Genomic DNA, 16,008 nt, shown 5'->3' with positions numbered 1-16,008 from the left:
ATTCTACAAGCTCCGGAAGGAGGTTCGGCGCGTGGATCTTGCGTGAAGCCGAGGATTCGGTGGACGCTTCGAGGAATTGAGGCGTTGACGCTGCGAGGAGTTGCAGCAAGGTCGATTGGAGGATTCCTATCGATCGAGGACCGGTGAAGATCGTCATCTACGGGAAATCGGTAAATTGAGTCGTGTGTTTTGGTCAAACTCACTTGTACTCATGTTTTCTTAGTGGATTTTCTTTGCGTGATTGGTCCCGTGGGTTTTTCACTCCGATTTGGAGTTTTCCCACGTTAAATTCTCGGTGTGTTCTTTTATTTTCCGCTATTTTGTTTTATTTGCATCGAGATTTTCGAGTTTGCCGTTTTTACACCTATTCACCCCCCTCTAGGTGTTACTTACCTTTTAGATCCTCGGGATCCATATCTTACAGGGCTTTGGTCCTTTTTTATTTTAGGCTTATAAAAATTTGAATCTTTAGACAAATAAGGGTTAATATTTGCGTGTAATATTTTGATGTATATGTAGTATTGCTTAGAAAGTATGTATTGATGTACTGTTTTGATGGTTGTTACTGTTTGGTGGAGCTATTTACAGTACTGGTACTATTCAGTTGGTTTTATGTATATTGCTGGGCAAAGTGAGATTAGTTTGGAATAAAAAAATGCCCAGGAAAAGCGAATGTGTAGTTTTTATTCTTTTATCTGTTACATATTGGATCGGAGACTGCGATGTTAAAAATAAAAGGTTTTTTGTGGCGGAATTATATATTTCGTTTAAAATTCCACTAATTCAGTTGCAAATTTCGATTTCTCAATTAGTGTGGAACTAAAATTTGCACATTTGCTTTACTGAATCACCTTTGAGAAATATGAACACTTAATTAGTCAAAATTGTTTTTCAGGGAAATTTTGATAGGTCACATTCAATAAGATTTATGTGAACTCGATGCTTGATATTGTCTATAGTATGTGGATTGGATGCGGTGATGATGACGGTTTCTACTGATGTTTGAAGGATGGCATAAATTGCAAAATTTGTGCAACCCCACATTAATTGGAAGCCAAATGAGCTATTTTAATAACGGCGTCACATTTTGATCCTGTGTCTATGTCATGTGCGAAGAAATTATTGATGAGTACTTTGAACTTCAAGATTTCGTGGTAAATATAAGTATTATAACTGTTGCAGTAACAAGATTGATACTTACGAACTGTAATAAGTAACTGTAGTTCTTGCATCTTTGCGTTATGTGCTTCTCCTGCTTAGTTCATGCATTGGATCTCATTTAGTATTCTAAAGTATTCTGTCTATATGTTTGGTTACGACTGTACTCACTGGTCGCTTTTGTTTTTTTTGTGCAATGTTGAAGTAGTTGGCCGGGTTAATTTATGAACAGGTAGGATATTGTGCAGCTATCACTTTCCCCTTCTGTTGCATGCTGTGCGACGTTCCGTTCTCTCCGCTCGACCTTTATAAGTTGCTGCAGCAGTCTTTGTTAACTATCTGCACATATTCTGTGATGGTCCTTTTATGGTGCGACCTTTGTTTTTTTCCTTTGTTTCTAAGATTATTATGACTCTGTTTACTAGAAAGCATGTTTGTGATATCTCTTTCTAATATTATACACTAGGGAATATCTATGATTCCTTTGCGCCTACTGTTTTTGGGAATTAATACGGTGATAAAACATGTATAGGTGCTGAATTTGTTTGAAAATTTCGGTATGGTTTGTGCTCCCCCTTTCCATACTGTATTAGTTCATAATACATGCCAGCCTGATTTTTTGAATTTGTTGAGATTTGAAGTTTCGTAGACCAACTCTGTGGATAGAGGCTACTGACTAGCAAACTAATATTTACGATAATGTAGTTTGAATACACAATCATGCATCCTTTAAGGGGAAAAAAAAGGGCTTACTTTTTCACTCAGGTATGGTTTTTTTAATGGTGACGTATGTATACATTTTTTTAAAAAAACTTATATTGTTGTAGAGGTAATGATTTTGCCGTGCCGGCAAGTACTTATAAGCTTTCTTAACAAATTGGTTTTTATTATTTTAACTAGGTATTAATTTTTCAGATTTAGATTGTGCAGCGTGGTTGTTTAATTGGAGGAAATTGTCTTTGTTTTACTGCTAAACATAAAAAATATTTTTGGTTATTGTTCTTAATTTACTCTCAGAGAACTCTCTTTTTTTTTAATCGGGGGTCCTAAAGGTGTACGGCGGGGCCCTCCGCTTTCGGCGCGAGCGGGGGCGGGCGGCGGCGCGCGGGCGCGGGCGCAGGTGGCGCGGGCGAGAGCGCTGGCGCGGGTGGGCGAGCGGGTGGGCGGGCGAGCGCGCTGGCGCGGGCGAGCGGGTGGGCGGGCGAGCGCGCGGGCGCGCAGAATGTAAACAAAAAAAGATTTATCTAAATATTGTGGTTTTTTTTTCCAATATAAGAAGGAAAATATATACCGCATAAGGAGTTGTGAAGCATATAATCATTTGTATTTCACCTAGATATTGTATTTGCGGTTAATTTTACACTATGGTTAAGAAAATGTAAGATTAAATAAGATAAAAATAGATCATATACTCTAGAAAAGTTGAGGGAAAAAAAAAAGTGAAGTCGAAAAAAATGATGAGAAATTCACCTACATAATAATACTTTTTTTTAGTAAAAAACTATACACTCTCCCTCTCTATCTCTCTCTCTCTCTCTCATACACTCACTCTCTCTTCTAGGAATATCAACGGGTCGGATTTGTCTCGGGTTTTGAAAAACCCGGATCCGAACCCGGAAACCAAATTAAAACCCGTACCCGAGAACGAATCCGGCGGGTTTTAAAAATCCATATCCATATCCGTATCCGACCCAAAACCCGAAACCCGGTCACGGACCCAGACCCGGTGGGTTTGCAAAATCCGTACTGTTGAATGAAAATATTTTATATATAATCAAACTTAATATAGCATGATGTAAATTTTTTAAACAATTGGTAGATGATTTTGTGGTTGTAATATTAGTATGACGTAAATTTTTTAAACGATTATATATTAATATATATATGCTGCACACTCTCCCTCTCGCTCTCTCTCTCTCATACACTCTCTCTTTCTTCTAGGAATGTCAACGAATCAGGTTTGGATCGGGTTTTTGAAAACCAGAATCCGAACCTGGAAACCAAATTAAAATCCGTACCCGTTCCCGAATCCGGTGAGTTTTAAAAATCTATACCCATATCCGTATCCGACCAAAAACACGAAACCCGGTCCCGGACCCGGACACGGACCGGGTGGGTTTTAAAAACGTAGACTGTTGAATGAGAATATTTTATATATTATATAAATAAATAAAAACAAAGTATGTATATACATTATTTATTCAGGTTCGGGTTCGGGTTCGGGCTCGGGCTTGCATCGGGTTGGTGTTCGGATCGGGTAAGTACAAAATCGATACCCGTATCCCGAATTCATATCCGTTTAGCTCGTGCAAAACAGCTCTGTTTGGTTTCAAGTTCGGGTACGCTTTGGGGAAGCTGCAGGTCAACTTTTCCTCCTTTTTTCCCCTCTCTCTCACTCTCGCTCGCAATATATATATATATATATATATATATATATATATATATATATATATATATATATATATATATATATATATATATATTGGATTAAGAAATGTGCGGTTAGGATGATGTGAGCCCCCTGGGGTTGAGTGGGTGCATGGTTGGTTTAATAGTATGATCTAACGGGTGAAAATGATCAAATATGTAGATCTAATGGTAAAAAATTTACAAGCATCAAGTGTTTGGTATTTTTACAAGCACCATAGCCGGACTCTATATATATATATATATATATATATATATATATATATATATATGATCAAACTTAAGATTAGTATGATCATTTAAATATTTGAAGTAATTGGTAGATGAGTTTGTGGTGGTGAATTTGTGATAGAAATTAAAGTAATATATATATCTACTTGCATATATATAATATTGTATTACAAATGTGATTATTTGTATAATCTATATAGTTTTCTTTTAAATTTACTAATTTTCACCGTTTGGTATGTAACGGCCTGTTTTTACATTATTGGTGTTTCTTTTAGTCTCTCTCTAACTCACTCTCATAATATATTAGTGTCTCTATAAATAGATAAATATAAAAGTATATTATTATATTATGCTAACATTTATTCAGTTTACTTTTAAATTTTTATATATGTAGTTATCAACTATTGATTTCCCATAATCTATAATCAATATATATGAATTAAATAGAGCCTACTGATTTGAGTAAAATTTTAACTCGGATCATTGTTGTAAAATAAACTATATATTTATGCTTTAAACAACATATTGAATTAGTACAATTCATGCACGTGGTCCATGGGAGCCGGTGGCTCATGGTGGACTGGCTGAGGGAGAAGGAGTGGTAGACCCCTTTTCTCTCTCTCTCTCTCTCTCTCTCTCTCTCTCTCTCTCTCTCTCTCTATATATATATATATATATATATAGCTCTTATGGAATTTAAAATTTTCTATTGTTATTTAAAATATAGTGCGGTAAATTTTGTGCGACTAACGCATTCTCGATAATAGAGCGGTTTATAATATAAATTTTGTAATATTTCAATATTATTTACGTGTCGGTTGAAAAAGTCCAAAATAATTAGTCTTTAATAATTGGTGTTTATTGTTTGTCAGAGGAGTGTATAAAAGAAAAATTTCCCCGTAAATTTTTAACAGTGTATATATGTACTGTGCTTTTTCTATAACTAAATATGAGTAGATAAATATATATGTATACTGTTTGTCCAAGTTAGAAAATAATTTAAGAATTAAAAGTTACAAAAATTCCTTAAATAATATTTCAAAATTGATGTAAAATTTGAATCTTAAAAAACAGAGGATGGATTTGGAATAAAAAAAAAAAATTGTGGCATGGGTTTCGAGAACAATAACGTGTAGTCTCATCACTAGGAAAAGGGACAAAGAGTGCAAGAAGTCCTAATAAAGGTGGGTCACATGCTTTTTAAAAAAAAGGGAAAAAAAGTTGAAGGCTGATGCTTCGTGTTCTTCTCCGCGGGCGCTTCGATATTTGTGATCGGCATGGCAGCTGGCTCTTCTCGTACCTCCGTTCGACATGGCGGCAGTGTCTTCTTCCCCTTTTCTTTTTCCCCCTCATGAATGATCTATCCTGGCTGGCGACAATGGTTCGCTTTTTCCGATTGGCGGAGCCGTGCATACGGCATGGCGCTGGCGGGCTGCGGTACGGTAAATGGTTTGGTGTCCTGCGGGTATTCCCTTCGCTGCCTTCCCCTTTCCCTCTCCGGTATGGCGGCGGTGTATTATTCCCGCTCCCCTTTTCCTTCCTCATTAATGGTTTGCCCTGTTACCTCTATGCCCGGTACTGCTCCAGCGACGAGGGACCCTTTTCCGCCGATAGACGTGCCCGTACTTTCAGTATGGGAATCGGGTTTCGGTAACTTCGCCTCCTCCTTTCCGGCATGGATGCCGGGTAATGCTCTGTCCTTTTGCTTTCATGCTTCCTTTTGTTGTAATGAGTGCAGCCGTCCTTGCGACATGGCGCTCGGTTTTGCATGATGGGATCTATAGTTGGGCTACGTGCAGGTATTCCCCTCGGCAAGTTTGATTGCATTCTTTCTGCTTTGTTGCCTATAAATACCGATGACCTACTGGGGTTTTTACTCCTCTTTTGCTTCACTATTTCTACGTCCTCTGCTTTTGCGCTCTAGCTTTATTGAGTTCTGGTGTTTGGACCTTGCAAGTCGACGCTGGGGTTTGCTGTGTGTTGGGTAGAAACCCTGAAAACCTGAAGTGGTTATATATTAACATCTATCTCTGCTTCCTCTTGAGCTGATTATATTTCCTTTCTTTGTGCATGCGGGTTTGCTTACCACGCTTAATGCTTGTGCGATGGCGGGATAATTATTAGGAGTGATCTCTGCGGTAGTGGGTTATAGCTTTGGTGCTCATAATTTTTTTACCCCTTTTTCTCTTTGTTCCCAAGTTTTTTTGCCCTTACTGAGTCTGATCTTTTCCATTCTGCTGCTATTTTTTCTTGCATGATGTTGCTGGCGGTAATATGGTGGAATCATCGACGGAGTATGTTGCTGTAGTGATTAGGTAATGGATTTTGTCGCCCATGTTTTTTTTCCTAGTGGTGTGCTGCATGCAAATTTTTCTCGAAACATGTTTGTTCCCTACGTTCGCCTTATGATTTGTTGACCTTATTGCGTAATTGTTTATCAGGACAGTGATGGCAGCTGTAGTTTTCAAAATTAATTATCGGGAATTGTTGCGCGACGTTTGCCATCGGTTTTCTATGGCAGTGCCGATTTATGGCGTTCCTGTCGACGATGAGGGATTGTTTAGTGTCTATGGAGAGGTTGAGATCTCTAGGGGAAATTCAATTACTGAAGCTATTCGATGTTGGGGTGCGGCTTCTTCTACTGTCGATGAGGCAGAGGAGGATGCTGCGCGTCGTATTATTGCGAAGTTACGTGATGAATTTATGTTTGAGGTGCATGATAGTAATTATGAGGATCGAAAGTTTTTTGAGAATTTATATGAGCGTGTTTCTACAGATCACATTGCTCTACATGCTAAATATAAGCGCTTGAAGAGCAATTACGGGCTATTAAAAGATTACTATAATAACTTATTTACTGAGAAAGAACACTTAGTTGCGGCGCGGAAAGAAAATGGCCGAGAATTTAGAAAAATATTGTTCGGTTCTTAAGCGTCCTAAACTGGTGGAGATGATCGAGCTAATAGTGCGGGCCTACTCGATGAAGATCCTGCAGCACCACCGGATATTATGGGAAGTGACGGAGGCTCTTGAACTGGACTTTCTTTTTGGGTCTCTTTCCTTTTCTGCATCGTTTTTGGTTGTTTTTCCCTTACTGTTAAGCCCCTACTTGTATGGATATAGGCCTTGCTGTTTTCCTTTTGGCGTGTTCTACTTTTCCTGCGCCATTTCTATTGTCCTTTTTTCTTTTAGGCCCTGCTTGTATGCATGGATATAGGCCTGCCTATGTAGTTTTCTCTAGTCTTTTGTGGGTTGTCTCCTCAACAATTGCTGCAATGTTTCTTAGGGAGGAGTTTTTGTACTCGATTGGAAAAGCTTTGTTGATCTAACATATGTGTACGCCTTTTACTTTTTGGATGTTTGTTCTTTGTTTAGTAATGAGGTACTAATGATATTTAGCATCAGCGTACAGAGTATTGCACCTTATGAAAAAACTTATAGAATGATGCAAATAGGTGAATAAGGTTACCAAGCAATCCTTCGTCTTTGACTATCTATTTGTAATAAAAGAGTTTACGTGCTTATCAATTGGTGTTTTAACTTAAAAAGATAAATAGGAGTGTAATTTCTTAGGGTTTTTGGGCCTTTTTATTTTAGGTTTTTAAAATTTGAATCCTTAGACAAATAAAGGATAATATTTGTGTGATAATGTTTTGATGTATATATAGTAATGCTTTTACGAAAAAATGTGAATGGGGAATTAAGACAACTAAGGCAGTAAGTCAGTTTTTAAAAGTAGAATATTTTTGTATTGTAATTTGTAAATAGAGGCTGTGGTGAAAAAAAACTTATTTAATATGGGCATGGCTTATATTTGTTACTGTTATTGCCAGTTGAGCTATAACTAAATGATTGTTACGTAGAAATTATGTATTGATTTACTGTTTTGTTCGTTGTTACTGTTTGGTGGAGCTATTTACAGTACTGGTACTATTCAGTTGGTTTTATGTGTATTGTGGGAAAAGTGAGGTTACTTTGGAATAAAAATGCATGAGAAGAGCGTAATATGTAGTTTTTTTCTTCTGTATCTGTTATATATTGGATCGGATACTACGATATAAAAATAAAGTCTTTTGGGTGAAATTATATATTTTGGTTTTAAATTCTAATAATTCAGTTGCAAATTTTTGATTTCTCAATAATGTGGAACTTAATTGCAACATTTGTTTTATCTGAATCAATTTTGAGAAATATGAACACTTAATTAGTCAAAATTGCTGTTCAGGGAAATTTTTATAGCCTACATTCAATAAAATTTATATGAACTCGATGCTTGATATTGTCAATAATATGTGGATTCGATGCCGGTAATGATGACAGTTGATACTAATGTCTGAAGGATGGCATAAATTGCAAAATTTGTGCAACACCGTATTAATTGGAAACCAAATGAGCCATTTTAATAACGGCGTCATATTTTGATTCTGTCTTAAAATAAAAAAACAACAACTTTTTTACAATTATTATGCTTTAAAGAAAAAATACGAAAAAATTTTATTTTTAGAGAAAATACGTTGTGGATTGGTCACCTATTTTACTATAATACTTTTTTTGATAATATATCAGAATAATTTACAACGTTTAACTGTTCCTGTTTATCTTATTCTTGAATTAATAGTTGTATTATAGTTTTTTGGGAATGATAAAATAAAACATATAATTTTATACATTAAAATTGTTATGGAAAAAAAAAACAAAATAAACATGTATATTATATTTATATATTATAGAAAATGAAGAGAAGACCTATTTGAAAATATTAATTGATAATCTGATAGTTTAAAACAAGAAAACTGTAAAATCTGCACTTAAGCTACAAACCCAATTCATTAGTTACCGAAATAAAATACCTAAATTACTGTTGTAGTATAATGCAAATAGTAGTACTATTATATAGTAGGTTTTTTTAGCATAATAATTATGTGGCTTATAGATTTTACGAAGTAGGACATGATATATTTGTACAATTTCCTAAAAATTTCTATTTATATTGGCAGGTCATTTTGCTGGAAATATATATTTTGCGCTTAGTGCGTATATATTTTGCTGCATTTTGGGCCATTGAAAGAGATTATTTTTGACATGTAAGTATACTATCCCTTTTGTATTGTTTACTCTTATTCTGTAATATCGCTATACTACCTACTCTTTTCATGTTGCTTTTCGAAATTGTGGCATAGTGTGTATGCTTAAAGAAGTGGTTTGCGTATTTTGTGAATATATTTATAAATTTGGTGCTGTACAATTTTTTTCACATATTGAGACATGTTTCTGGTATTATTTCTGTTAGCTGGTACTACTCTTTAGAGTTGGATGGAGTATAAGTTGCAGTGTAAACAAAATAGAAAGTTTCGTAAAAGTATTCTTGATCATCGGAGGAAAAAATACTTGAGAAAAAGAAAACGAGTCTGTGAGGTTAACGCACCAGAAAACAGTAACTCTATTTGTTATCGTATTGCTTCTGCTGGGACATCAACGACTATTCAGTATCACGAAGAACAGTTAAATCTTGGATTGCCAGAATACATGTGCCAATATTGCGGGGCTTTATTTTGGTATGCGGAAAGAATTGCCAAATACCGAAATGGGAAAAAACCCATATTTTCGATGTGTTGTCAAGAAGGTAAAATCACATTGGAGTTGTTGCATCCGCCGCCTCAGTTCCTTGCCAATTTGTTGCAGTATAAAGGTTCTCAAGAATCTGTAAATTTCCGCAAGAATATTCGCACGTACAATTCAATGTTTGCGTTTACATCAATAGGTGCAAAAGTCGACAATGAAGTAAATAAAAAACCGGGTCCATATGTTTTCAAAATTAGTGGACAGAACTACCACAGAATGGGGTCACTTCTTCCTACTAACGGTCAGCGGCCTAAATTTGCTCAGTTATACATTTATGATATCGAAAATGAAATTGATAACAGAATGCGAGCCTTCAACAGTTCTGATGAGATTAAGAATATTAATAGAAATATTGTTCGGTCTCTTCTAGAAATGTTTGATTGTGTGAATGAAATAGTGAAAGCATTTAGAATGGTAAGAGATCGTTTCAGAATAGATGATTACCTACCTATTTCTTTGAGATTAATTGGCGATCGTGCAGAAAATAGACCACAGTATAATCCTCCGTCGTGTTCTGAAATTGCTGGATTAATAGTTGGTGATTTAGGTGTTGCTGATCGACATAGAGATATTGTAGTTGAACATAAAACAGATGGTCTGAAATGTATCAGTGAGCTGCATCCTTCTTTTATGGCTATGCAATATCCTATTCTATTTCCATATGGTGAAGATGGTTTTAGAATAGGTATAGAATATAATGGATCATCTCGCAGAAAAATTGGCAGTAGAAAAAAATATCACAATGCGCGAATTTTATGCTTATAGAATACAAAATAGATTACAAGAAGGAAAAACCTTAATTAGTGGAGGAAAGCTTTTCCAGCAATATATTGTTGATGCTTTTTCGTGTGTTGAAGAAGAACGGATTGATTACATTAGAAGGAATCAATCAGATTTACGAGTCGAACTCTACAAAGGTATCAAAGATGCTATTGTTGCTGGTGATGTTGATGGTGATGCTGTTGGCAAAAAAATAATTTTACCATCTAGCTTTACTGCAGGGCCACGATACATGATACAAAACTATCAGGATGCTATTGCTATTTGTAGGCAGTGTGGACATCCTGATTTATTCATCACATTTACTTGCAACCCGCAGTAGTTAGAAATACAAAATGCTTTGCAGTTTATTCCCGAGCAAAAAGCAGAAGATCGGCCTGACATTGTTAGCAGAGTTTTCAAAATGAAACTTGAAGCATTAATGGCGGATATAAAAAATGGAACATACTTTGGGAAAATTGTTGCTGGTATGTTTATTTCCTATGTATATATGTTTCCAAATTTTTAGACAAATTTTGTCTCTGCTAATTTGTACCATTTTTTTTTTTTTATTTGTATACTATAGAATTCCAGAAAAGAGGTCTTCCTCATGTTCATATTTTGGTCTGGCTACATGCAAATCACAAGTTTCCAAGCAGTTCAGAAATAAATTCTATTATTTCGGCTGAAATACCCAATAAAAATATTGATCGTATTAGATATGAAACTGTTTCGAAATTCATGATCCATGGTCCATGTGGCTTGGCAAATTCGAAAGCACCCTGTATGGCTAAAGGTTGGTGTTCCAAACATTTTCCAAAAGAGTTTAGAACAGAGACACTGATGGATGAAAACGGATTTGCTATTTACAGAAGAAGAGATGATGGCAGATATGTTACGAAAAATGGTATTAATCTTGACAACAGATTTGTTGTGCCACACAACCTAAGACTAATAGTCAAGTATCAAGCTCATATAAATGTTGAGTGGTGTAACAAGACGAGACTTATTAAATATTTATTCAAATATGTAAACAAAGGACCAGATAGAACAAGAGCGGTAATTGAGGACAATTGGTTGCCTGGTGATGTGCGTTCAGTTCGGCAATTCAAAGAAGTCGATGAGATTAAGAAATATTTAGATTGCAGATATTTATCAGCGTATGAATCTGTTTGGAGATTGTTTCAATTTGACATACATTGTAGGGATCCTACGGTTGAACGCTTGACTGTTCACATGCCGCTGATGCATAACATAGTATACCACGGGAGCCAGGACCTATCAGATGTTCTATGTCGATATAACATTGAGAAAACGATGTTTACTGAGTGGATGGCAGCCAATCGAATGTACGATGATGCGCGTGAATTAACTTATGAAGAATTTCCTACTAAATGGGTATGGCATCAGGATTCTAAAGTTTGGACACGCCGTAAAAAAGGGAATCGTATAGGAAGGGTTATTTATGTTCGTCCCAATTCTGGCGAACTTTATTTTTTGAGAATGCTCTTAAATAAAGTAAAAGGGCCACGATATTATCACGAGATCAAAACTATTAATGGAATTGTGTATGAAACATTTCGAGCTGCATGTGATGCTCTTGGTTTGCTTGGCGATGATCTCGAATGGCGCAGTGCATTGGAGGAAGCATCACATTGGTCCTCTCCTTTTAATTTAAGGCAACTTTTTGTTACATTGGTTATGTACTGTGAAGTTGGGGATCCTAAAAAATTGTGGGATGATTATTGGGAATTAATGTCGGATGATATTCTATATAGATTGGAGGAAATGTTGGGTATTCGTAATCTAAAAATGCCTCGACAAGATTTGCAGAATTATGTCTTATTTGAGTTGGAACTCCTATTCAATAAAAACAGTAGTTCACTCAGCCAGTTTAAATTACCGGTTCCTAGCAAAATACTCCCAGAAGATATGGACAACAGGTTATTGCGAGAGGAAACAGAATATGATGTTGATGCTCTCAGGTTGGAGCATTCAAAATTATTTAGTGGTTTAAATGAGGAACAATTAACTATTTATTGTGCTGTAGTAAGCTCTGTTTACGAAAACAAAGGGGGTATATTTTTTGTATACGGTCATGGTGGCACAGGAAAAACCTACCTTTGGCAAACAAAAATTGCCAGGCTGCGTTCAAAGGGAAAAATAGTATTGGCCGTAGCTTCATCAGGAATTGCATCGTTACTGCTTCCAGGAGGTCGCACGGCTCACTCACGATTTAAGATACCTATTAAACTTGATGACTTCTCAACATGCGAAATAAAAAAGGGGACACAACTTGCAAGATTGATTCAGTCTACAAGTTTAATTATATGGGATGAGGCACCAATGAACCATAGGAATTGCTTCGAAGCTTTAGACAGATCATTGAGAGATATTTTATGCACTGAGGAAACAATTCCAGAAAACGTTTTTGGAGGTAAAACTGTTGTACTTGGAGGCCATTTCAGACAAATTCTACCTGTTATTGTTGGTGGAAAGAGACAAGATATTGTAAATGCATCGATCACGAAATCGTATATGTGGTCGAATTGTACAGTTTTTCGACTAACAAAGAATATGAGGTTGTATAACTACTCGGAAAATTGTGAATCGAAAGAAAAATTTGAGGAATTTGCAAAATTGTCACGCCCCGGGGCCGATTTTAAAAGCCTTTTGAAAACAGAGTTGCGGAAAGCGTGCCATTTTTTTTTTTTTTTTAACCTGGCCCACGTGACGTACAGACCCGCCACAAATACAAAGTTCCTCTGTCCACTCGGGCAGAGTCTCCTTTGTATTTGCACGGCGTACCAACGGATACAACAGGATCTCAACCACAACCTACATTTACCAATCAACAACCAAAGCATGATATGCATTTCCATACAGCTAACAATCCTTAGAATGATGCATGCCTCTAAGCATCCTAGGCGCTGGGGATGATTCAATGCACAATATAACAACCATCCTATTTAAAAGTGCTCCCCACACAGAAGCTTTTATTTTTGAACTCTAATTCATTCATCAAACAAAACCATTTGAAAACCTTTTTTAAAACTGTTTCCCACAAGGAAACTTTGTTTTTGAAAAGCAGCTACCTTGAGGGGTAGAAAACCACGATATGATACAAGAAAATCGATATCCATAGAATCAACATCCAAATCCAAAATCTCAGTTCACATGCATAATAACGAAAGCATCCACAGATCTACCAAAACCAGATCACCACATTCAAACAATCATAAAAAATCAGCTAAATAAAAATTATTATTAAATGACTACTAAAGGCGGAAAGAAATACACGAGGGTGGCGATCGCTATACCATACTAGCTAGTCGTCCTCTCGTCGAGCCCAAAATCCAACTCCTCGTCTATGTCACCTGGGGGGGAAAAGGGGGTGAGAAACCGCAACCATGGTTTTCTCAGTGGTACGACAGAGCCACGAAGGCAAGTCGTAATCACGAAAACCAAAGGAGATAGATAAACGAGTATATATATATGCTGATATGAAAAGTCTACAGTAGCTACAACAGATAAATAAGAAGGCAATAAACAAACCTGCTACTGTATAGATAACAATGCAAAGAATGCCCAAAGTACTGAATAGAAACTGTACCCAATCTGTGCCTGCTGTATTGGTCGCAGAACCTCAAGCGCTGCCTGTCACTAACTGCACGACCTGATCATCCGCCCCGCAGAGACGACCCATCGGATAAGTACACCTCGCATCAGTGGCCAAACCGATCGGTGTCATGAATACCCCCAAGTGCCGTGACTAAGTCATGCTGGTATGCTCAAACAAAACAAACCGGCTAAAGCCAGTGCCTAGGCCGAAGCCAACAACGAGGCGTACAATGCCAAACTGAAATAGAAGCTAGGGCGTACAACGCCGAACCTCGCATAACCAGATCAAAACACATAACAAGAATCGATGTGTTGCTTGGACCCAAGGTCCACAGAGATACTGAAATACAAATCATCCATGCTCTACATGTCTATCAACTACTAGCCAAATGCAATCAAAGAGGTACATATACGAAAGATAAGCCAAACAATGAATGTAGAGACTAAAATACGAGAATAGAAAAAACAGGAGAAGGGGGTGAAACGCTCTCACCGACTACCAGCTCGAAGCACCCACCTGTCACTGTCGCGTCGGAAACACTGGGTACGCACAGATCGACCGGACCTAAGAAGATCCACCAAGTCAGTATCCAATCCACTAACCCAAAGCACGAGACTCACAACCCCACACAAGATCTCCAAATCGGTTACCAAAACCGATCCCCGTAACTCACCGGAAGTCCGGAAAACCACACCGGACGCCGTCGGGACCACTAAGTGCCCCGAAACTCTCCGACTCGTGTCACGAGTCACCTGCTGCCCCAAAACACTCCAATTGGATGTTTTGGCAGCAAATACAAGATAGCGCAACTACACCATTACTATCGGATAATTGTACGAATCCGGGTTCCGGAAGTGTCGATTTCGACACCAACCCACCGTCGCTCACCCATCATCATCGAACCCACAAAATGATGATGGACCAGCCAACAAGGCTCAGTGACAATTTACAGGATAACCAACCACGTTGAAGAAATCCGAACCAAAAATCCGTTCTTCGGCGAATTTCGCCGAAAAAGCTGCCGGAATCGACTTTTCGATTTCCGCAAAGACTATCGGGTCAGGACAACCAGTCCAGAGGTCAAACACACTCATACACATACCCACAGTAGCACAAGGCAGCACAATGCATAAAAGACCCCAATTTACATAAAATCCTATTATTTCATGTAAATGAGCGATCAAGTGGTTCGTTCACGTAAACGAGGACTCCAAGGTCTGGAGACACATCACTGACAGGTCTCGACTGGGCGGAGGCCATGCCTCACAATCCGGAGCACAACGGCTCGCTGTGGGAGTGCCGGGAGCAACCCGAAGGTTCAAGCGAACAGCGCGCAGTAGGGGAAGATCGCGCCAAACAGGGCTAACGCGACACTTCTGATCCAAAGTGGAGGTGAGCACTGTGATCAGCACTGACCAACGATCACCGTGCTCACCTCCGGAGGCATCAGGACAACTCGGATCGCCGATAAGCGTGCGCAAACCCAAAACAGAGCCGAACAGGCTCGACAGCGTCGACACCGCGAAACAGCGAACAGAGTCTCCCCGGCAGAATTAAGGTGACACGATGATCAGCAATTTGCTACGATCATCGTGCTCCCTTCTGTAGATATCGGGAGACTCGCGGAAGCTCAGAACACAAACCCGTCCAAAATAAGCCTATTTCGGGCTTGCCGGAGCAAGCTTGCTCCGGCCGGCTCGGCGGCACGTGTGCGTGCGCGGCGGCCAGGAACGGGTGCGGGGGTGAGGTGAAGAGTGAGCGGTCACCTCAGTTGGCGACTGAAGCGCGGCGGCTGGCAGCTGTGGAACAACCAAGCCGCCACGGCTAGGCGCACGGGATTCAACAGGCAATGGCGCGCCACGGCGGCGCGGGCGCGGTCCGGGGACGGCGGAGGAGGTTGCAGGAGGTCGGTGCGATATCTTGGTGGCGGCCCGAGCGGCGCGGCGCGAGGGAAGGGCTGCAAGCTTGCCTCGCCTCTCGGTCTGGGAAGCTGCAGGCGGCTGGAGCGGCCGCGCGGCGCTCCGGCGACTCGGGGCGGCGGTGGCCGCGGGGAGACTCGACGACGGTCGGACGACCCGGCTACGGACCAGAGGCACTGCAGCCTCGGCCAGGCTCTAACCCGAGGGAAATAGAGAGAGGATGGAAAGAAGAGTGGGTGGGTGCTCGCGGCAGGCCGGGGCTCAGGCGGC

At 38.9% G+C, this 16,008-nt stretch overlaps 2 protein-coding genes across 7 annotated transcripts; both read left to right on the top strand.

The window, feature by feature from the left end:
* Positions 1–5,038: 5,038 nt before the first annotated feature.
* On the top strand, positions 5,039–6,869 carry LOC109705876. 6 transcript variants are annotated; one of them, XM_020226656.1, is made up of 5 exons: positions 5,039–5,281; positions 5,431–5,800; positions 5,941–5,954; positions 6,125–6,131; positions 6,258–6,869. In XM_020226656.1, exons 2-5 carry the CDS (start codon positions 5,673–5,675, stop codon positions 6,745–6,747), a joined length of 639 nt encoding a protein of 212 aa, XP_020082245.1. In that variant the 5' UTR covers positions 5,039–5,281; positions 5,431–5,672; the 3' UTR covers positions 6,748–6,869. The 6 variants fall into 6 exon arrangements, 1 of the variants encoding a protein (XP_020082245.1); XR_002214955.1 differs by having other exon boundaries at positions 5,039–5,800; positions 5,941–5,973; positions 6,263–6,869; XR_002214954.1 differs by having other exon boundaries at positions 5,039–5,800; positions 5,941–5,973.
* A 2,260-nt stretch (positions 6,870–9,129) lies between these two features.
* On the top strand, positions 9,130–15,647 carry LOC109705878. Its single transcript, XM_020226661.1, has 5 exons — positions 9,130–10,123; positions 10,296–10,399; positions 10,565–10,685; positions 10,784–12,731; positions 15,428–15,647. Exons 1-5 carry the CDS (start codon positions 9,130–9,132, stop codon positions 15,645–15,647), a joined length of 3,387 nt encoding a protein of 1,128 aa, XP_020082250.1.
* Positions 15,648–16,008: the final 361 nt, after the last annotated feature.

This window comes from Ananas comosus, unplaced genomic scaffold (genome assembly GCF_001540865.1).
Source record: "Ananas comosus cultivar F153 unplaced genomic scaffold, ASM154086v1, whole genome shotgun sequence".
NCBI lineage: Eukaryota > Viridiplantae > Streptophyta > Magnoliopsida > Poales > Bromeliaceae > Ananas > Ananas comosus.
Note: the sequence above shows the minus strand (reverse complement) of the source record. Positions and strands in the feature narration are given on the sequence as shown.

Bases quoted from the DNA above. Each gene is read 5' to 3' on its own strand.
- LOC109705876 (XM_020226656.1), top strand. From the start codon at position 5,673: ATGACCTACTGGGGTTTTTACTCCTCTTTTGCTTCACTATTTCTACGT.
- LOC109705878 (XM_020226661.1), top strand. From the start codon at position 9,130: ATGGAGTATAAGTTGCAGTGTAAACAAAATAGAAAGTTTCGTAAAAGT. The intron at 10,400-10,564 runs GTTGGCAAAAAA...AATGCTTTGCAG, and splicing joins GTGATGTTGATGGTGATGCT to TTTATTCCCGAGCAAAAAGC. The intron at 12,732-15,427 runs GTATATGTGGTC...TCCCTTCTGTAG, and splicing joins AATGCATCGATCACGAAATC to ATATCGGGAGACTCGCGGAA.